Source organism: Chiloscyllium plagiosum, chromosome 5 (genome assembly GCF_004010195.1).
Source record: "Chiloscyllium plagiosum isolate BGI_BamShark_2017 chromosome 5, ASM401019v2, whole genome shotgun sequence".
NCBI lineage: Eukaryota > Metazoa > Chordata > Chondrichthyes > Orectolobiformes > Hemiscylliidae > Chiloscyllium > Chiloscyllium plagiosum.
The window spans coordinates 117,660,059-117,682,250 of NC_057714.1; the positions used below are offsets into that span (position 1 = coordinate 117,660,059).

Below are 22,192 nucleotides of genomic sequence, written 5' to 3' on the forward strand. Positions count from 1 at the left end.
CACTATAAATGCCAGAGGAAACATCACAGAAGCGCTTCACAGGAGGCTCCCAAGCACTGAGGATGTCACCTAGACAGGGGACAAAACGTCTGCAACACAAATTCCCAGCTCGGCAAACAGAACCACAACAAAGAGCACCCGAGCTACAAATCTTCTCCCAAACTTTGAATAGCAACCTTTCTTTTTTTACTTTGTCATTATTGATAAAACCCTGGATGTTGTATGCTTTATAAACTGCATTCAACTTGTCTTTTATGTCACCTTCGATGGCATATGCACATAGCTCCCTTTGTTAGTTCACTCCGTGTAAAATTGTGCCCCGATATCAGGTTATTGGTGAGAAACTAATTGACTTTTGCATATTTATTTTGTACCTTTCTAACAGGTTTCGGGGCTTCCTTCCAACCTAAAGGCAGTTTGTATCCACTCCAGTATGACAAGGACACAGAGAGAAGCAGCTATTGCAAAGGTCAGCTGAAGATTTAATGATTCATTGTGCTCATCAACTATAGAAATATGACAATCTGACCTAGTTTCAATTATTCTTTGAGCTGTTTAGAGAACTGTGCCATACAGGTGGGTATGCTGGCTCTTTGAAAGAATACTTTAATTAGTTTCATTCCTTTCAATTATCCTTTTAGCCTCCAAATATTTGTCTAAGTGTTTATTCAATTCCACTTTTGAAAGCTGATGTTGACTCTGCTTAGAATCGTAGATTCCCTACAGTGGAAGCAGACCATTCAGCCCATCGATTCCACACTGATCCTCAGAAAAGCATCCCACCCACACCTACCTCCTACCCTATCCCTGCAAACCTGTATTTCCAATGGCAAATCCACCTAGACAGTACATCCCTGGGAAATTTACCACGGCCAGTCCACCTAACCTGCATGTCTTTGGACTGTGGAAGGCAACACACGCATACATGGGGAGAATATGCAAACTCTACACCCAGTTGCTTGAGGGCGGAATTGAACCTGAGTCCCTGGCACTCCGTACTAACCACTGAGCCACTGTGCTCCCACTGCTATTTTAGACAGCATCCACTCTCTCAAATGGAAAGAACCCAATTATTTCTATCATCTTTTGGGATACATGGATGCCAGTTTTACAGTACAGTTTGGAGTGAGGATACTATTTCTTTGCTCCAGGTTTCCATTAATCCCATTTTAAATATAAGCATTTAGATTAGCAGCAATGCTGTCATCATCATAAAAACTCCGGTACAAGTCTGCTGAATACTGATGCTAAAGGATTCTGAGAGATTATCCATATTTCAAAAGCATTACTGGAAAGCATTTTTGGTTCAGAAATATGCTGTTGAAACAAGTTGTGTCCCCAGTACAGCTCGGTGATATCAAAGTTCTGAGGAAGGGTCACTTGACCCAAAACGTTAACTCTGATTTCTCTCCACAGATGCTGCTGGGCCTGCTGAGCTTTTACCAGCAATTTCTATTTTTGTCTCTGATTTATAGCATCCGCAGTTCTTTCGGTTTTTAATATCAAATGATGCTAGTCCTTGCAAATGTTAACTTTACAGAGCCATCAAAAACTTCACTTGTACAGTTTGTTACTTCATGCCTTGAACTATGGGAACTTTTACTTCTCAAACATTATAGTGTCACATTTTGAATTTCTGGATTCACAGTGAGTATGACAGTCAGGAGATGAGAAAAGATTAGCTCCCTGCCTTAAAAAAGAAAGTGTCCCTTAATCCTGTATGGGTACATCCTTGTAACTGTCTGTGTGTAGTTTTTAACCTTGGTATGCTCAGAACATTGCAGAAGTAGGCCATTCAACCCCTACAGCCTGCTCCACTATTCCAAGCTGAGTATCTACCTCAATGCCATGTGCCTGAACTATTCCCATATTCCTTGTCATTAGTAACTAGAAATCTAATGACTTCTGTTTTGGACTTCCACAGTCCTTGAGGATGAACAATACCAAACACTTGCTACCCTCTGAGTGAAGGGGTTGTTTCATATCTCAGTTTTACATGCCCTGCCTTTTATTCTGAGACTGTCTCATGGTTATAGACCCCAGAGCTTGTGAAAACGTTCTTTATGCATTCACTCTTTTTTTTATATTTAACAGTTTTGTAGGTTTCTATGAAATGTGCGTTATTCTTCGAAACACTGAAAATACAGGCGTAACTTAAAGCACCTTTGTGTGGGATCCATCAGATATACAGTCACCTGTGATGTTTCTTGCTGTCTTGTTTCTCCAAGTATGTGGCAGGCCTTTGGTTGCAGCTTTTTGCCTTTATCCTCTATTGAAGCAATCTGTACTTTTTGGTCTCATGGTACCAAGTAGCAAGTACTGTCATGTTTATGTCACTCAAGTTTCAGGCAGTGATCATTTTTAAATTCACTTTATTTGTTTGCTGGGCCAGCATTTATTCCTATCCCTATTTGCCTACAACCATCTTGCTATCTCCAGCAAGAATATATCTACCTCCCAGTGATATTTCTTGTCCTTTATAATGCCCCACCATCAACATCTTGTAAGTCGCTACTTATCAGAAAATCAACTGGAACAGTCGTGACTATGAAAACATGTCAGTGACTGGGAATTGTGATGACTGACTTCCCTGAGCTTATCCTTTACCTGCAAGGCAGGTGTATGATGGAACACTTTGCCTAAATGAGTACAGCTCTAATAACATCATGTAGTTTGACATCATTCAGGACAAATGAGTCACTGATTGGAGCCCCGTTCACCATTGGCACAACGTGCAACAGTTACTGACTTCACTCTCAACACTTCTCATTGGATGATTGGTGATGTTGAGGTGTATGACCAGATGGTTGCAGAGCAGAATATATGCTGAAAGACATCAAGTATTTTAAAACAAACTGCAGCAGGAATTTTTTTTTTTGTTTCAATGTAATTGGAAGTAATTTCAGATTGGTTTGGATTCATATGTTTATCTTTGAATCCTCAGGTGAAAGAGGGTAAGGTCCATGTGCTGTTGCTGTCCCCAGAAGCACTTGTTGGTGGTGGTCGGGCTGGATCAAGTTGTCTCCCGCCTGCACACGAGCTTCCCCCAGTGGCTTTTGCATGTATTGATGAGGCACACTGTGTTTCGGAATGGTCTCACAACTTCAGACCATGCTATCTCCGTCTGTGTAAGGTAAGGGAGGAACACCTCAGTGGTGTCGTGGTTTAGAAGGGTGGCTCCCTTGTGAGGTGCAGCTTTGATCAGGATTAGCTTGAGGGAAATAATCTGAATTCAAATTCGGAATCTAATTACATTTTCAGTTTCCTGCTCTCCTTCCTAGAGCATGTGACCTATTTGATTGACACCCTGACTTTGAGTAATGTATGTGATGGGCATTGTAATGTTGGCCTTGCCCAATTTCCACCCTGATGCATTTCCTGGAAGGACTTTTTGTCTTGCACTGAAGAGAACTGGGATGCGAGGAACAGATATAGAAAACGATTGCATTTATATTGTGCCTTTCTCATTGGGGAGAGAAAAAGGGTCATAGAGACTGTAAATCCCCATTGCAACCACCTGGTAACACCCTGACTGATCTGTGTACCTGCTTGATCCAATTACTAAGGTTGAGTTAACTGCGTCTCCACACCAATGATGAATCCACCAATCAGCACCATATTCTGATGTTGTATAAAACCATAAAATATAGGAGTAGAGTTAGGCTATTCAGCCCATCCGGTCTACCGCACCATTCGATCTTGGCTGACATGTTTTTCAGCTCCATTCTCCTGCCCTGTCTCCAAAACTTAATCCTCTTACTAATCAAGATCTTATCTATCCCTGTCTTAAATATACTCAATAACTTGACCTCCACAGCCCTCTGGGGCAATGAGTTCTACAGATTCATCACCCTCTGGGTGAAGAAATTCCTCCTCTTCTCAATTCGAAAGGATCATTCCTTCACTCCGAGGCTGTACCCTTGAATCCTAGTCTCTCCTACTTTTGGAAACATCTTCTCCAGGCTGACTATCAAGGCCTTTTGGAAGTCTGGAAGTTTCATTCAGGATCCCCCCCGTTCATCCTTCTAAACTTCATCAAGTGCAGACTCCGAGTCCTCAATTGCTTCTCATCTGACAAGTCCTTCATCCCTGGCATCATTCTAGGAAGCCTTCTCTGGACTTCCTCCAATGCCAACACATCCTTCCTTGGATGCAGGGCCTCAAACTGCTCACAATATTCCAAATGCAGTCTGACCAGAATCTTATACATCTCTTGTGTATTCTGGCTCTCTTACATTGAACATAAAATATAAAACAGTACAGCATGGTACAGGCCCTTCAGCCCTCCATGTTGTACTGACCTTTTATCCTACTCTAGGATCAGACTAACCTACATACCCTTCTTTTGCTATCATTCATGTACCTATCCAAGAGTCACTTAAATGTTCCGAATGTATCTGATTCTGCTACCACTGCTGACCGTGCATTCCACTTCCCCACCACTCTGTGTAAAGAACCTACTTCTGATATCTCCCCGAAAACTTCCTCCAATCACCCTAAAATTATGTCCCCTCTTGATAGCCATTTCCTCTCTGGGAAAATGTTTCTGGCTATCCACTCAAACTCTGCCTCTCATCAGCTTGTACAACTCTTATCAAGTCACCTCTCATCCTTCTTCTCTCCAATGAGAAAAACCCTAGTTCCCTCAACCTTTCTTCGCAAGACATACTCTCCAGTCCAAGTAGCATTCTGGTAAATCTCCTCTGCACCCTCTCTAAAGCTTTCACATCTTTCCTATAACGAGGTAACTATAACTGAACACACTATTCCATATGTGGTCCCACCAGGGCTTCACAGAGCTGCAGCGTAACCTCGTGGCTGTTAAACTCAATCTCCTTGCTAATGAAAGCCAACACACGATATGCCTTCTTAACAACTTGGGTGGCAACTTTGAGGGATCTAAGGAGGTGGACCCTAAGATCCCTCTGAATACTTTCCATTTACCACCACCCTCTGTCTTCTGTGGGCCAGCCAATTCTGTATCCAGGCAGCCAAACTTTCCTGTATTCCATGCCTCCTTTCTGAATGAGCCTACCTTGGGGAACCTTATCAAATGCCTTGCTAAAATCCATGTACACCATATCCACTGCTCTACCTTCATCGATGTGTTTTGTCACATCCTCAAAGAATTCAATAAGGCTTGTGAGGCATGACCTACCCCTCACAAAGCCCAGCCAAGCTGACTATCTCTAACCAACCTTCCAAATAATCATAAATCCTGTCTCTCACAATCCTCTCCAATAATTTTCCCACCACTGACATAAGACTGACTGGTCTGTAATTCCCAGGGTTATCCCTATTCCCATTCTTGAACAAGGAAATAACATTTGCCACCCTCCAATCATCTGGTACTACTCCAGTTGACAGTGAGGACGCAAAGGTCATCACCAAAGGCGCAGCAATCTCTTTCCCTGCTTCCTGTAGTAGCCTTGGGAATATCCCATCTGGCCCAGGGGACTTATCTATCCTCATGTTGTTCAAACTTTCCACCACATTCTCCTCTTCAACATCAATCTGTTTAAGCATATCAGCCTGTTTCATGCTATCCTCCCTCTCAGTAGTGAATACTGAAGCAAAGTATTCATTGAGGACAAAGTGAGGACTGCAGATGCTGGGGATCAGAGCTGAAAATGTGTTGCTGGAAAAGCGCAGCAGGTCAGGCAGCATACAAGGAAGAAGGGCTCATGCCCGAAACGTCGATTCTCCTGCTCCTTGGATGCTGCCTGACCTGCTGCGCTTTTCCAGCAACACATTTTCAGCTCTGATTACCAGCATCTGCAGACCTCACTTCCTTCCTCAACCTTAAGTAAGCTTCCTTCCTCTTGACTAGATGTTCCACATCTCTTGTCATCCAAGGTTCCTTCACCATACCATCCTTTCCTTGCCTCAGTGGGACAAACCTATCCAGCACTTGCAGCGAGTGCTCCCTAAACAACCTCCACATTTCTGTCATGCATTTCCCTGAGAATATCTGTTCCCAATTTATAGTCCACAGTTCTTGCCTAATAGCATTGTAATTCCCTCTCCTCCAATTAAATAGTTTCCCATACTGTCTGCTCCTATCCTTCTCCATGACTGTAGTAAAGGTCAGGGAGTTGTGATCACTATCACTGAAATGCTCTCCCACTCAGAGATCTGACACCTGATCTGGCTCATTGCCAAGCAGCAAATCCAATATGGCCTCCCCTCTACCTACATGTTGAGTAAGGGATCCTTCTTGGACACACCTGACAAAGTCTGCTCCATCAAACTATTTGCACTAAGGAGGTTCCAATCAATATTAGGGAAGTTGAAGTCACCCAAGACAACAACCCTGTTACTTCTGCAGCTTTCCAAAATCTTGCTCCCAATCTACTCCTCTGTGTCTCTCTCTTGCTGTTGGGGGCTGTATACAATTCTCTCAATAAATTGACTTGCTTTCCTGCTTCTGACTTCCACCCATACTGACTCAGCAGACAAACTCTCCTTGACGACCTCCCCTTCTGCAGCTGTGATACTATCTCTGATTAGCAATGTTACTCATAGAACATAGAAAAGTACAGCACAGAACAGGCTCTTCGGTCCACGATGTTGTGCCGAGGATTATTCCTAATCTAAAATAAAATAAGATAACGTACACACCCCTCAATTCACTGCTGTCCATGTGCATATCTAGCAGTCGCTTAAATGTCCCTAATGACTCTGCTTCCACCACCACTGCTGGCAACGCATTCCATGCATTCACAACTCTCTGCGTAAAGAACCTATCTCTGACGTCTCCTCTATACCTTCCTCCTAATATCTTAAAACTATGATCCCATGTGCCAGTCAATCCTGCTCTGGGGAAAAGTCTCTGGCTACTCCCCTCCCTCTTCCTTTAGAAACATCTAAACCCCGGAACATGTAACAACCATTCCTGAACCTGTGATATCTGTAATGGCCACAACATCGTAGCTCCAAGTACTGATCCATGCTCTGAAGTTCATCACCCTTTATTCTTGACACCTCTTGTGTTAAAACATGCACACTTCAAACCATCACACTGACTGCAACTTTGCCCTAACAACTGTCTATCCTTTCTCAAAGACACTCTGCACGCTGTACCTGCCTGTTCACCAGCTAGCCCAACCTCTGATCTGTAGTTCCAGTTCCAAACCCTGCCAAACTAGTTTAAACCCTCTTGTAAAGCTCTAACAAAACCTTTAGCCCAGGATATTGGTGCCCTTCCAGTTCAGGTACAACCTATCCTCCATGTACAGGTCCCACCTTCCCCAGAATGTATCCCTATGATCCACATATCTGAAGCCCTCCCTCCTACATCAGCTCTGCAGCCATGTGATCAGCTACACTCGCTCTCTGTTCCTAGCCCATGGCACTGGTAACAATCCTGAGATTATTACTCTGCTTGTCTTGCCTTTTAGCTCACAACTTAAATTCCTACATTCACTTTTCAGATCCTCCTCCCTTTTCCTAGCTATATCACCAATGTGTACCACGACTTCTGGCTGCTCCCCCTCCCCGTTAAGAATCGTGTAGACTCAATCCGAGACATCCCTGATGCTGGCACCCCAGGAGTCTCGTTCACGACCTCAGAATCTTCTGTCTGATCGTCTAACCATTGAATCTCCTATCACTATTGCTCTCCTATTCTCCCCCTTCCCTTCTGATCCACAGAGCCTGGCTCACTGTCAAAGACCTGGCCGCTGGCTTTCCCCTGGTACGTCATACCCCCCCCAACAGTATACTTATTATTGAGGGGAACAGCCAGAGGAGATCACTGCACTGTCTGCCTATTCTCTTACCCTCTCCTGACAGTCACCCAGCTACCTTTATCCTGTAACTTAATTGGTGTCCTTTGTTTCAATCAAGCCTGTATCTTGTCCCCTAATTTTGAGTGTAAAATGAAAAGCTTTGACTCTGTTTTTAGTAATAATATATGATGGCATGTTTGTTTTCTCAAAGGTGTTGGTCAAATGCAATGAGGTGCGAATGCATCAATTGTACACGATCTTGGTTAGATACCATCTGGAGCTCACGTCTTTAGTTTTGAACATCAAGGGTCAGCAATCACTTACAGAAGTAGAATACTGTACATGTTGGAAATCCAAAATTAAAGTTGACAGTGCTGGAATAGCTCAGCAGGTTAGGTAGCATTTGTTAAGAGAAACAGAATCCATCTTTCAGATTGATGAACTTCCACTGATTCTGATGGTGATTCGGATTCTGAATTTCCATTGATCTGAGGTACTTATCTCCACAGGTTCTGCCTAACCTGCTGAGTATTTCTAGCATTTTCTGTTGGGAAAGATTTGAAGGTTAAACAGATTCACTGGAATTATGCCTTTGATTAATTGGTCAAATTGAGGACAGAGTGAGCATGGCTGTACAGATATTCTTAATCACTGTCTTCAGATGGATTATCATCATACCTCTGAAGCAGGTGAGCTTGAACTTGGGCCTTTTGGCTCAGAGGCAGGGACATGACCAGACCAGAAGAGCCCTTAATGATGGCTGCATATCCTTGATATATGATCATTTATGTGCTAAATTGTTTGACTAAAGAAAGACCAAGTGCTGGACACTTGACTATTCGAGCATAGGCAGTGCCAAAGCATTTGCATCCTATCACAAATCAGTCATTTTGAGATGAGGGAGGGTTATTGGAGGAATTTGAAAAGAAAATCAGTGACGCACTGAACACTATTGTCATTTAGCTAGTAGGCTAATTAAATTGCTCCTTTTCTCAGTTATGTCAGAACTTCAGCCAGTGAATGAACAAATTCAATTTAAATTCCAAATGTCAGTAACACTAGAGAGAGTAACCTGCAGAGTTTCACTATGTTTATTCTTTAGTCAATTATTTTGTCTGATCTGCAGGTCCTGAAGGAACGTTTGGGAGTGAAATGCCTGCTGGGATTAACAGCCACTGCCACACTAGCGACAGCCCAGAATATCGCACATCACCTTGGGATCCAGGAGCGAGAAGGAATAGCTGTTCGCTCTGCAGATGTACCAGCCAATTTATTCCTCAGTGTGTCTACTGACCGGGATAGAGACCAGGTAAAGCCTGAGAGTCGGACTGTTAATAGCCCATTGTAGAAGGGAGCTTTTTAATCACTTACTGGATGTGGTCCTTGCTGGCAAGGATAGCATGAGAGCGAAAACCATCTGGTTCTTGTTAGTAACTGTGTAAAAATATGCAATAATATGGTTACGAAACGTTAACTCAGCTTTCTGTCCACAGATGCTGTCAGATCTGTTGAGTTTTTCCAACAAGTTCTGTTTTTGTTTGCAATAATGTGGTGTATGAGGGTGCAAGACCCAAATTAAATTGAAGTTAGACCAGATGAACATTGAACTTTTTAAAATGATGCTATTCTATAACCAAGGATTGGACTTAGATAAAGGCAAGTTACTGCGGATGCTGGAATCTGAAACCAAAAGAGAAAATGCTGGAAAATCTCAGCAGGTCAAATGCTGGAAAATCTCAGCAGGTCTGGCAGCATCTGTAAGGAGAGAAAAGAGCTGACATTTTGGGTCTAACTGACCCTTTGTCAAAGCTGTGACCTGCTGAGATTTTCCAGCATTTTCTCTTTTGGATTGGACTTAGCTACTCTGTACCTAAGATGGTGCAGTATGTTAGTGACACTGTTACACTGTGAGTAGTCTGTAACTGAAGAAGCTGTACCTTGGCATCTAAGATGGCGCTGTAAGTGACAACTAATGATCTTTTCACTGTACTCATTTGAGCATGTGACAATGAAGTTAATTCATGCATTCATTCAAATTGGATATCACTGAGAATAGGAGAAAGAGAGGACTGCAGATGCTGGAGATCAGAGCTGAAAATGTGTTACTGGAAAAGTGAAGCAGGTCAGACAGATTCCTGAGGAAGGGCTCATACCCGAAACATCGATTCTCCTGCTCCTTGGATGCTGCCTGGCCTGCTGCGCTTTGCCAGCAACACATTTTCAGCTCTATCGCTGAGAATACTAGCATTTATTCCACTTGACTAATTGCCTTTGAAAAGCTGCCTTGAACAAAGTGCTATTGGGTAGAATGATTCAGGTTTTTATCCTTGCAACCCTGCAGGAATGGTGTTATAAAGACTGATTTTTTTTTTACATATTAAAGGCATCGAGGGTTATGGAGAGAGGAGGACTATGGTGCTGAGGTAAAGGATCAGCCATGATCCTAGTGAATGGCAGACCAGGTTCCAACAGCCTACTCCTCCAGCCACTTTCTATATTTTCAAGTTTGGAGGGGAGTTTGCTGGTGGTTATGATCTGCCCATATTTCTGCTGCTTTTGTCCTTGTAGGTGGCAGAAACTTTGCTCCAGAAATAATATTTTAGAATATCAACTTTGTGTTTTATATGTGTGCTTTTTTATTGTGGTAAATTGTTTAACTTCATTCCTGCCCAGGCTCTTGTAACTTTGATCCAAGGGGATCGATTTGCCTCTTTGGATTCCATTATTGTCTACTGCACACGAAGAGAAGAGACGACCCGCATTGCAGCCCTGCTCCGGACATGCCTTCAGGGAGTCACACTAAAGGAGTCACCACAAGAACTAAATGAGGAGGGGAAGATGGCTGAGGAAATCCTAGCAAAACGAAAGAAAGCTATGGGTAAGTTGCTTTTAGAAGCTCAGGATGTTGCTCAAAATGAGTTGTTTGGGGTAGAAACTGAAATGCTATACACTCAATCACTGGGGCATAAAATGTCTGGAAAGCATATCAATTTAGCATTGGTTTGCAGCTTCACGATGGTCCCACTGCTAAATTTGCTAAGTTCATTTTTTTAAGGACACTTCTAATCAGGAGTTAAGTCCTTTAAATGGCTATGTTTGGATCTGGTACCAATTTAAAGATTCCATTGTAAAACTTATTAGGTAGGAATAGAACATTTTTAAAGAAGGGACAGTGTTGATCTCCAGTGTCAGAGGACTGTAACTATAATGCCAGTCTTGATATATACTACAACCTCGGTTATCCAAACAAGACGAGTGGGGAGTATTTTGTTCGAATAACTGATCCGATTGTAAACAAGCGATAATTTGACCGCTGTTTATCAAACATGCCTCAGTTATCCGGCATTGCATGCCATAATGCTGTTTAACTGTGAACTGAATGCTGAGTTGCCTCATGCCGTTTTTACAGGACGTTGAGAGCTTTTTCAGATAATTGATGTTCAGATAATCGAGGTTACACTGTATGTGACATAAGAGGGCACTGTTTACAGATATGGAAAACACTGCCTGGAATCAATTCAGTGGAGCCACTGCAAGTTGAATCCAGACTGTCTGACAAGGATGTACTAGTAGTAACTCATTGACAAGTTCAATATTTTATATCAAGAAGCAGAAAACACCAAAAAGACACGTCCGTTGGCAGAAGGGTCAAGAATCAGGACATTGATTTAAGATAAATGACAGAAGAAATCGTGACACAAATATATTTTTACATGAGTGCTTATGATCTGGCATGCATTACCAGAGAGTGCAGCCAGATTCAACATAGGGTTCTAAAAAGAAATTGGATAAGCACTGGGAGAGAGAATTTGCCAGGTCATATAGAAGGAGGAGGGGAATGGGACTAGCTGAATTTATTTGGCAACTGTTATGTATGGCCTCTTTCTATGCTATAATCATTGAGAATGATAAATAGCTAGAATGTTGATTAGAGTGGTGGCAACAGTGTAGTGTCCCTGCAATGAATGAGAAAATTATTCTTGGTGAGAGTCTCGTTTCTGAAGATTTTTGACTCGTACTTATTGTGACTAATGGAATAATCTCAAACTCATACATGCAATCGAGCCAGAGTCTGCCACTCTGAACCTGAACAGTGCTTCGTCTACTTCAGAATGCCCTGGGAGAGGCAACACGTTGAAACATTTGAACAACAAACTAAGCAAGTCATTTCATGCTGCCATTATGCAAAGGTAACACAGATAGTATTTTCCATTAATGGGGTGCTGTGTGCCCAAAAGGATGCTCTACTACTCTTTACAGTTATATATGATTTGTATATTGCATCATTGTATATGAATTTCCGTGCCAATGCAATGCCAGGTCCATAGGCTGTACATCTTGCAGTTCCTTCAGCTGTTTGTAATAGACAGAGCACAAACTGTATCCAACCAACCTGTACTGGCAAAACCCAAAACCAAAGTCTACCTTTTGGAGTCAATAAAATGTGAAGCTGGAAAAACACAACAGGTCAGACATCATCGAAGGAGCAGGAAAGTCGATCTTTTGGGTCAGGACTGGGGAAGGAGACTTGGGAATAAATAGAGGGAGGAGAGTGGGGTTGGGGCTTGAGATTCTGTAACTGGGAAGCACTTGCTTGAATAATCCTGGCTATAAATGGCTCTACGAACAACCAATTTCAGATAACAAATTAAGGTGGGAACAAAGCTCATTTATGCTCATTAGAAGTACATTGATTCATACACAAGAATCCAGACACTGCAAACAAGAATATGCTCAAGCCTTGTGCCTTTTTTGAACTATCCAAGAGCTCACTGAACCGACAGTTCCTTGCTGTGTTCTTCATGGAAATATTTCAGCCAATTAAGAGACAACTTGCTGACCAATCAGCACCCTTTTCTCCAAAAGTATGAGTTTTTGTGATCATTTTGAAGTTTTGCATTCTTGCATGTCTAGAAGCATGGCATTCCAACCAGAACTCTATCAACAAATACATTGATTTGGATCCCATTTACCTCCCCCTGAGAAAAAGAACAAGAAATGATGTCACCACAGGAAATGACATCACCAACCCAAGGAAACCTAAATACATAATTAGAAAGTAATCCATACCACCAGTGTTTCACCCAAAGGCTCACTGATAATGTTACCTGGTATGGTGACAAAACGTCTGAAAACGAACCTTCCAGCTCAGCGAGCAAACCTACATCCTTGCATTCTTGCATTGGTCCTAATGAGTGCAAGCCAGAAAACTTATGACTTTTTTTCACAACATTGAAGGTGGATTAGTGTTTTGTGAGGGAGGGACACATGTAGGATCCCGAGACAGATTTGATAGTTATCTCTGCAATTTATTTCTCCGCCCTGATGCCATTCATAACACTGTCTGCCGTTTTTCTTGAGGTCAATTAAACCAGTATCACTGGTGTACTTTACTGCCAATGATAGTCAGTGTATTTAATAAGAGTCTGAAATGAGTTTATTATATAGGATTTTTTGCCTGTCCTGACACTGGGGAAAAATATGCTCACGTACAACTTGTTTTGGTTGTGGAGAAGGTTCTAAAGACTATTTTCTTGCAATTCCTCTACACAAAATGCAGCAAAAAAGAAGTTGAGGCGGCCTTTAAAATGGATTGCTGATTGCTACCATGCTGGAATGTCAGCCAGTGAACGGAGGAGAATTCAGAACAACTTCATGAGTGGTCAGCTGCGTATTGTGGTGGCAACAGTGGCATTTGGCATGGGATTGGATAAGTCGGATGTCCGAGGAATCATACACTATAATATACCAAAGGGCTTTGAGAATTATGTGCAAGAAATTGGCCGTGCTGGGAGAGATGGGAAGCCTGCCCATTGCCATCTCTTCCTCGACCCAGACGTGAGTACAAACCTGTTTTGTATTAGTTACGATGTGAGGTGCTGGTGTTGGATTGGGCTGGACAAAGTCAAGTCACACGACACCAGGTCATAGTCCAACAGGTTATATGAAATCACAAGCTTTCAGAGCGCTGCTCCTTCACCTGATGAAAGGTCAGTGCTCTGAAAGGTTTGATTTCATATTAACCTGTTGGGCTGTAACCCGGTGTTGTGTGACTTCTGACTTTGTATTGCTTACTTTTGAGATTTGCCCTTCTGCCTCCCTGGTGCTGGAAGCAATTACTGTGTCTCTTTGCACTGGTAGGAGGATCATTAATAGAGAACACAGAGCAAAGTTAATTAGCAAAAGAACAGTTCATTGTCCCATGAAAGTGGAGTTGCAGTTGGACAGAGTCGTAAAGCAGATGTTTGGTATGCTTGCCTTTATTAATCAGTTCATTGAGTGTCAGAGTTGAGAGGTCATGTTGCAGCTATACAGGACATTGGTTAGGTCAATTCTGTATCCAGTTCTGCTTTCCCTGCTCTGGGGAAGATGTTGTAAACCTTGAAAGGGTTCAGAAAACATTTACAAGGATGTTGCCAGGGTTGGAGAGTTTGAACGATAGGGAGAGGCTGAACAGGCTGGTGTTGTTTTCCCTGGAGTGTCAAAGGCTGAAGGGTGACATTATAGAGGTTTATAAAATTATGAGAGACATGGATAAGGTTAACAGCCAAGATCTTTTCCCCAGGAAAAGGGAATCCAAAACTAGAGAGCATAGTTGAGAGGGGTAGGATATAAAAGGGACCAAATGAGCAACTTGTTTCTGCAGAGGTTGGTGTGAATGGAATGAGCTGTCAGAGGAAGTGAGAGACTGGGACAATTGCAGCATTTAAAAGGGATCTGGATGGATATATGAATAGAAGGGTTTAAGAGGGATATGGGCCAATTGCTGACAAATGAGACGAGATTAATTTAGGATATCTGGTCAGCATGGACTGAAGGGTCTGTTTTTGTTCTATACAGTTCTATGATCAGAGGAGAAATGATTTCTTTGTTTAACATAGAAAGGTGATATTCTCAGAAATGTATAGTCTGGAAAGGTGATGGAAGCAAAGTCAACAGCATCTTTCAGTAGGAATTTTTTTTTAAAAAGATGCAATTTGCAGGGCTGTGCTGACAGAGAATGGGACTAATTGGATAGTTCATAGAGCTAGAAGAGACACAGTGGTCCAAATGGCAATCTCCTGTGCTTATCATTCAACTGGTACAGAAACAGTCAGGTTAGCTATCTCTTTGCAGTCAGATCCTCCTGTTACTTGATGTCAGTCTGGCATATTTCAAACAGCTGAAATAAACTGATCACGAGCAAGCCTTCAGCTGTATTTTACTTTTCCCACAAACACCAGGGACCCCCCTCCCTCTTTATTTTGTTCAGAACATAGGACCATTCAAGAGTCATAGAGATGTACAGCATGGAAACAGACCCTTCGGTCCAACTTGTCCATGCCAACCAGATATCCCAACCCAATCTAGTCCCACCTGCCAGCACCTGGCCCATATCCCTCCAAACCCTTCCTATTCATATACCCATTCAAATGCCTCTTAAATGTTGCAATTGTACCAGCCTTCACCACTTCCTCTGGCAGCTCATTCCATACACGTACCACCCTCTGTGAAAAAGTTGCCCCTTAAATCTCTTTTATATCTTGCCCATCTCACCCTAAACCCATGTCCTCTAGCTCTGGACTCCCCAATCCCAGGGAAAAGACTTTCCCTTGATACCCAACAATCAGAAGGTTTGAAGAATAATTGTATAGCTGTTAATATTTTCATTTAATGAATTAAACATATTCACATTCCCTTCCTAAATTGCAATGGAAATTGCCTATAAAAGCTTGTCAGGCTGGCCATGTGTGTGAAAAGAGTACAAGCTTTAAATGCTTGTGGAAATAGGATTTAGGATAGAAATAAAAAAATGAATGAAGTAATATTTAGAGGTATTGAGTAATAAGTTAACTGCCTTGATTCAATCACTCTTGTTAGATACTGGAGATTAGAACTGTACCTTTACATTGATTGCAGGGGAGCCAGAAATGGAAATTCACACTGATCAAGTTTAAGCTGTTCCATTTTGTAATTAAGTGTTAATTAATGTGAAAAAGTGCCTACAATGGAAGTAAATAGACTTCCCAGCTGATAACAAAGTAATTCATGTCCTAAAATAAAAACCCAGAGAAACCAAGTAATGATGCTGAAAGATTTGTTATTATGGTAAACATTTTCTTTGGAAAACATTTCTTAAAATACTGTATAAGTAATCTGCAGTATAAATTTGAGTGTACTTTGTTTTAAAAAAGCTTGGATAAATCAAGTTTGTTTTCTAATATCAATGTAATCACATTCGCCCCTGGATGGTGTCCTGGCCTGTCTCACTGGCCCTGTGGCTGGTGTCCTGGACCGTCCCTCTGGCCCAGTGGATGGTGTCCTGGCCTGGCCCTCTGGCTCTGTGGCTGGTGTCCTGTCCTGGCCCTCTGGCCCCATGGCCCATTGGATGGTGTCCTGGCCCGTCCCTCTGGCCCCGTGGATGGTGTCCTGGCCCGTCCCTCTGGTCCCTTGGCTGGTGTCCTGGCTTGACCCTCTGGACCGTCCCTCTGGCCCCGTGGATGGTGTGGCCTTTTGGCTCCGTGGATGGTGTCCTGGCCTGGCCTTTTGGCTCCGTGGCTGGTGTCCTGGCCTGTCCCTCTGGCCCCTTGGCTGGTGTCCTGGCCTGGCCCTCTGGACCGTCCCTCTGGCCCCGTGGATGGTGTCCTGGCCTGGCCCTCTGGCCCATTTAATGGTGTCCTGGCCCGTCCCTCTGGCCCCGTGGATGGTGTCCTGGCCCGTCCCTCTGGTCCCTTGGCTGGTGTCCTGGCTTGACCCTCTGGACCGTCCCTCTGGCCCCGTGGATGGTGACCCTCTGGACCGTCCCTCTGGCCCCGTGGATGGTGTCCTGGCCTGACCCTCTGGCCTGTCCCTTTGGCCCAGTGGCAGGTGTCCTGGCCTGTCCCACTGGTCCCGTGGATGGTGTCCTGTCCTGGCCCTCTGGCCTGTCCCTCTGGCCCAGTGGATAGTGTCCTGATCTGTCCCTCTGGCCCCATGGCTGGTGTCCTAGCCCGTCCCTTTGGCCCAGTGGCTGGTGTCCTGTCCTGGCCCTCTGGCCTTTCCCTCTGGCCCAGTGGCTGATGTCCTGGCCTGTCCCTCTGGCCCAGTGGATGGTGTCCTGGCCTGGCCCTCTGGCCCACTGGATGGTGTCCTGGCCCGTCCCTCTGACCCCGTGGATGGTGTCCTGGCCCGTCCCTCTGACCCCGTGGCTGGTGTCCTGTCCTGGCCTGTCCCTCTGGCCCACTGGATGGTGTCCTGGCCTGTCCCTCTGACCCCGTGGCTGGTGTCCTGTCCTGGCCTGTCCCTCTGACCCCGTGGATGGTGTCCTGGCCCGTCCCTCTGGCCCAGTGGATGGTGTCCTGTCCTGGCCCTCTGGCTGGTCATCTGGTCAAGTGCCTCCCCCTCAGTGCTACGTTTGCCAGGCAGCCGATGGCACTGGCCGTAATCCTGTGGCAGAGCCCAGCCCGGGCCAGGTAGTCGGAGGCCAGGCTGCGCATCGTGTCGGGCCCGAAGGGGTCGAAGTGCCCGGGCAGCACGGTGTGTACCTGGCCTTGGTCCAGCAGCTCCAGGAGGTGCCTGCAGCTCCGGCGGTAATGGCCCACATTGCTGTGGGGCAGCCAGTCAATGAGAGCCCCCTGGTACAGGGTGTCCCCGGTGAACAGGAGGCCGCGCCTGGCCTCATGGAGACACACGCTGCCCCGGGAGTGCCCGGGGGTGTGCAGCACCCGGAGCTGCTGCGTGTCCCCCAGCTCCAGCAGGTCACCGTGCTCCAGCAGGAGGCCGGCCCTGACGGCCTGTACCCGGTAACCGCGGGCCGTCCATCCTGGGCCTGCCCCGGGAGGCGGGCGCCTCAGCTCCCGCTCGCTGAGCCAGCTGACCGCCTCGAGCTGGTCGCCGCGGGCCAGCGCCTCCGCCTCGGCGCGGTGCACCGCCACCTGGCCGCCCTCGAAGTGCCGCAGGCCGCCCGCGTGGTCGAAGTGGACGTGGGTGGCGACGGCGAGCAGCGGCCGGTGGCCGGCGAGCAGGCCGTGCCGCCGCAGGTACTCGGGCAGGCTGCCCAGGCCCAGGCCCGTGTCCACCACCACGTCCCGATCGGAGCCCCGCAGCAGCCACATGTTCGCCCGGTTCCCCGACTCGAAGTAACGCTCCCGGATCAGGTAGAGGCCGTCAGCCAGGCGCTGGTGGTAGAACCACTCCCCGGTGTCCGTGCCCTCCATCCCCCAGAGTGACCCCGGGGAGGGGGTGGCTCCCCCAGACACTGGCCCCTTACTCCATTCACCACAGACTTGGGGAACTCTTAATCACATCTACATCTCAAACCTGGGAATAATTAATACAAACTCATCCACTCGCAGCATTTCCCGGTGGAGTGCTGTGCTGTCAGCTTTATCACTGCTCCCTTACTGAGCACAGTGTTAAATATCACACAACACCAGGTTACAGTGCAGTCCCCCGCCCCCTCTCCCTTCGCTCTTCTGCAGTTCCCGTGTTGTGCTCCTTACAAATCAACTCTGCACTCCAGAACTGAACCCATTTGCAACCCAGCGACTGCCCGCAGTGCTCTGTGTGTATTTCTGGGGGGAGGGGGGAAAGTGCACAGTGGAGCTTCCTATGGGTTGATACTGGGATTTTCTGCTCCTCCTGTTAATGCATTTAATATTCCGGATCTTGATCTGCAGGGGACAATTTTCAATTTTCCGCACTGAACCCATTTGCAAACCCAGCGACTGCCCGCAGTGCCCGTGTGTATTTCTGGGGGGAGGGGGGAAAAGTGCACAGTGGAGCTTCCTATGGGTTGATACTGGGATTTTCTGCTCCTCCTGTTAATGCATTTAATATTCCGGATCTTGATCTGCAGGGGACAATTTTCAATTTTCCGCAATGACACTAAACTTGTTAAAATTGCAAACTGTGAGGACAGTGTGGAACTCCACACTGGGGGAGTGGAAGGATGAGGTTCAATGCAGAGAAGTGTGTGGTGATGCATCAATAGAAAGAATAATTAATAAAGCATCCAGTTTCCCCATCCTCAGCTCAACTACCTTTAATTTGCTTCATCAAGAAGACCACACCACGAATGTGCAGAAGTAGGCAATTCAACTGTTTTGTTTTGCCATTCAGTGAGATCACGGCTGATCTGATAATCCGCAACTCTACTTTCCTGCCTTTTCATCATAATCCTTGATTCCATTATTGATTAGAGATCTGTTTTTGTTTTAGAACATAGAGAACATAGAACAGTATAGCACAGTACAGGCCCTTCAGCCCTTAATGTTGTACCGACCTTTTATCCTACTGTAACATCAAACTAACCTACATACCCTTCATTGTACTAACTTCCATGTATTTATCCAAGAGTTGCTTAAATGTCCCTAATGTATCTGACAGGCAGTGTATTCCAGAGATACAGATTCCTGATGAAGGGCTTTTGCCCGAAACGTCGATTTTGCTGCTCGTCGGATGCTGCCTGAATTGCTGTGCTCTTCCAGCACCACTGATCCAGAAAGTGTATTCCATGCACCCACCACTCTCTGACATCTCCCCTAAACCTTCCTTAAATCGCCTTAAAATTATGGTCCCTCGTGATAGACATTTCCGCCATGGGAAAACGTCTCTGGCTATCCACTCTATCTATGCCTCTCATCATCTTTAAACACCACACAACATTGTAGTCCAATGGTTTATTTGGGAGCACTAGCTTTCAGAGCGCTGCTCCTTCATCAGGTAACTAGTGGGACAGCCATCATAAGACACCAAATTTATAGCAAAAGATTAGTGTCATTCAACTGAAATGATATATTAAACAAACCTAGCAATCTAGGTTTGTTCAATATATCACTTCAGTTTATTAAACAGTAATTTTTTGCTATACATGCTGTGTCTTATGGTCCTGCTCTACAATAACATGAAGGAGCAGCGCTCCGAAGGCTAGTGCTTCCAAATAAACCTGCTGGACTATAACCTGGTGTTGTGATTTTTAACTTGTCTACCCCAGATTAACATCAACTCCTCCACATCATCTCATCACCTTGTACACCTCTATCAAGTCACCTCTCATCCCATTTCTCTCCAATGAGAAAATAACCAGTGGAGTGCCACAACTGTGACCAGTGAGGTGCCACAAGGATCGGAGCTGGGTTCACTACTTTTTGTCATTTACATAAATGATTTGGATTCGAGCATAAGAGGTACAGTTAGTAGGTTTGCAGATGACACCAAAATTGGAGGTGTAGTGGACAGTGAAGAAGGTTACCTCAGAGTACAACAGGATCTTGATCAGATGGGCCAATGGGCTGAGCAGTGGCAGATGGAGTTCAATTCAGATAAATGCGAGGTGCTGCATTTTGGGAAAGCAAATCTTAGCAGGACTTATACACTTAATGGTAAGTCCTAGGGAGTGCTGAACAAAGAGACCTTGGTGTGCAGGTTTATAGCTCCTTGAAAGTGGAGTTGCAGGTAGATAGGATAGTGAAGAAGGTGTTTGATTAGATTCCCTACAGTGTGGAAACAGGCCCTTTGGCCCAACCAGTCCACACTGACCCTCCGAAGAGTAACCCACCCAGACCCATTTCCCTCTGGCTAATGCACCTAATGCTGTGGGCAATTTAGCATGGCCAATTCACCTGACCTGCACATCTTTGGACTGTGGGAGGAAACCGGAGTACCCAGAGGAAACCCACGCAGACACAGAGAGAATGTACAAACTCCACACAGTCACCCGAGGCTGGAATCGAACCTGGGATCGTGGTGCTGTGTGGCAGCAGTGCTAACCACTGAGCCACCGTACCACCTCCTTTATTGGTCAGAGTATTGAGTACAGGAGTTGGGAGGTCATGTTGCGGCTGTACAGGACATTGGTTAGGCCAGTGTTGGAATATTGTGGGCAATTCTGGTCTCCTTCCTATCGGAAAGATGTTGTGAAACTTGAAAGGGTTCAGAAAAGATTTACAAGGATGTTGCCAGGGTTGGAGGATTTGAGCTATAGGGAGAGGTTGAATAGGCTGGGGCTGTTTTCCCTGGAGTGTCGGAGGCTGAGGGTTGACCTTATAGAAGTTTATAGAGGGGCATGGATAGGGTAAATAGACAAAGTATTTTCCCTGGGGTGGAGGAGACCAGAACTAGAGGGCATAGGTTTAGGATGAGAGAGGGCATAGGTTTAGGGTGAGAGGGGAAAGATATAAAAGAGACCTAAGGGGTAACTTTTTCACGCAGAGGATGGTATCTGTATGGAATGAGCTGCCAGAGGATGTGGTGGAGGCTGGTACAATTGCAATATTTGAAAGGCATCTGAATGAGTATATGAATAGGAAGGGTTTGGAGGGATATGGGCTGGGTACTGGCAGGTGGGACTAGATTGGGTTGGGATATCTAGTCGGCATGGATGAGTTGGACTGAAGGGTCTATTTCTGTGCTGTACATCTGTATGACTTTATAGCCTAGCTCCCTTTCTTCATAAGACATGCCCTCCAGTTCAGGCAGCATCCTGGTAAATCTCCTCAGTGCTCTCCTGGTAAATCTCCTCTCAAGCTTCCACATCTTTCCTATAATGAGGCAACCAAAAAGGAACACAATATTCCAAGTATGGTCTAACCAGGACTCTATAGATCTGCAGGGTTTAAATCAGTGGTGCTGGAAAAAAGGCGTCTATTCCTGATGAAGGGCTTTTGCCCAAAATGTCAATTTTCCTGCTCCTCTGATGCTGCCTGACCTGCTGTGCTTTTTCAGCACCACTCTGATCTAAACTCTGGTTTCCAGCATCTGCAGTCCTCACTTTGCTTCTATAGAGCTGCAGCATAACCTTACAGCTCTTAAAATCAATCCCCTGGCTAATGAAAGGTAACACACCATACATTTTCTTAACTTGGGTGACAACTTTGAGGGATCTGTGCTATGGGTGTGGACTCCAAGATCCCTCTGTTCCTCCACTCTGCCAAGAATCCTGTCTTTAGCACTGTTTTCTCCATTCAAATTTGACCTTCCAAAGTGAACTCCATCTGCCACTTTTCAGCCCAGTTCTGCATCCTGTCAATGTCCTGTTGCAACCTATAGAAGCCTTCCACACTATCCACTATTCCACCAACCTTCGTGTCATTGGCAAACTTACTAACCCTCCCTTCCACTTCCTCATCCAAGTCATTTATAAAAATCACAAAGAGCAAACGTCCCAGAACAGATCCCTGTATATCACCACTGGTTGTCAAGCTCCCGGCTGAATACTTTCCATCTACCACCACTCTCTGTCGTCTATGAGCTAGTCAATTCTGTATCCAGACAGCTAGATTTCCCTGTATCCCATGCCTCCTTACTTTCTGAATCAGCCTACCATGGGAAACCTTGCTAAAATCTAAATGTGCCACATCCACTGCTTTACCGTCATCAATGTGTTTTGTCATATCCTGAACAAATTTGGTAAGGCTTGTGAGGCATGACCTGCAACCCCCCCACCCCACCCCAGCCAAAGCCATGCTGACTATGTCTAATCGAACAGTAGTTTTCCAAGTAGT

At 45.1% G+C, this 22,192-nt stretch overlaps 3 protein-coding genes across 10 annotated transcripts in view; 1 reads left to right on the forward strand and 2 right to left on the reverse strand.

Annotated features, from left to right (window-relative positions):
- The window catches only part of recql4 (RecQ helicase-like 4), a 75,764-nt gene that overhangs the window by 27,944 nt on the left and 25,628 nt on the right, over positions 1–22,192 (forward strand). For both annotated transcript variants that reach the window (XM_043690894.1, XM_043690895.1), the window contains exons 13-17: positions 386–469; positions 2,945–3,133; positions 8,857–9,039; positions 10,404–10,608; positions 13,291–13,568. In XM_043690894.1, the coding sequence (XP_043546829.1) occupies positions 386–469; positions 2,945–3,133; positions 8,857–9,039; positions 10,404–10,608; positions 13,291–13,568 (939 nt within the window). The remainder of the gene's footprint in view (positions 1–385; positions 470–2,944; positions 3,134–8,856; positions 9,040–10,403; positions 10,609–13,290; positions 13,569–22,192) is intronic.
- Positions 15,791–16,684, reverse strand: LOC122550184 (S-antigen protein-like). Of its 5 annotated transcripts, none has more exons than XM_043690899.1 (3): positions 16,532–16,684; positions 16,219–16,495; positions 15,791–16,180 (listed from the first exon to the last, which is right to left on the reverse strand). In XM_043690899.1, the coding sequence occupies exons 1-3, from the start codon at positions 16,682–16,684 to the stop codon at positions 15,915–15,917; spliced, it is 696 nt and encodes a 231-aa protein (XP_043546834.1). In that variant the 3' UTR covers positions 15,791–15,914. The 5 variants fall into 5 exon arrangements, with proteins under 5 accessions (XP_043546834.1, XP_043546835.1, XP_043546837.1 ...); XM_043690900.1 differs by having other exon boundaries at positions 16,219–16,464; positions 16,501–16,684; XM_043690902.1 differs by having other exon boundaries at positions 16,219–16,684.
- On the reverse strand, positions 16,283–18,273 carry LOC122550183 (metallo-beta-lactamase domain-containing protein 2-like). Of its 3 annotated transcripts, none has more exons than XM_043690897.1 (2): positions 17,048–18,220; positions 16,283–16,355 (listed from the first exon to the last, which is right to left on the reverse strand). In XM_043690897.1, the coding sequence occupies exon 1, from the start codon at positions 17,903–17,905 to the stop codon at positions 17,069–17,071; it is 837 nt and encodes a 278-aa protein (XP_043546832.1). In that variant the 5' UTR covers positions 17,906–18,220; the 3' UTR covers positions 16,283–16,355; positions 17,048–17,068. The 3 variants fall into 3 exon arrangements, 2 of the variants coding, with proteins under 2 accessions (XP_043546832.1, XP_043546831.1); XR_006311763.1 differs by lacking the exon at positions 16,283–16,355 and adding an exon at positions 16,800–16,819 and having other exon boundaries at positions 17,015–18,273; XM_043690896.1 differs by lacking the exon at positions 16,283–16,355 and adding an exon at positions 16,955–16,986 and having other exon boundaries at positions 17,020–18,218.

What these genes read in the sequence shown, in the direction of transcription:
- LOC122550184 (XM_043690902.1), bottom strand. Translation starts at nt 16,684, where the DNA reads ATGGGGCCAGAGGGACAGATCAGGACACTATCCACTGGGCCAGAGGGA. An exon ending in CATCCACGGAGCCAAAAGGC is followed by an intron (nt 16,181 to 16,218) that starts CACACCATCCAC and finishes GGTCCAGAGGGT; the next exon opens with CAAGCCAGGACACCAGCCAA.
- LOC122550183 (XM_043690897.1), bottom strand. Translation starts at nt 17,905, where the DNA reads ATGGAGGGCACGGACACCGGGGAGTGGTTCTACCACCAGCGCCTGGCT.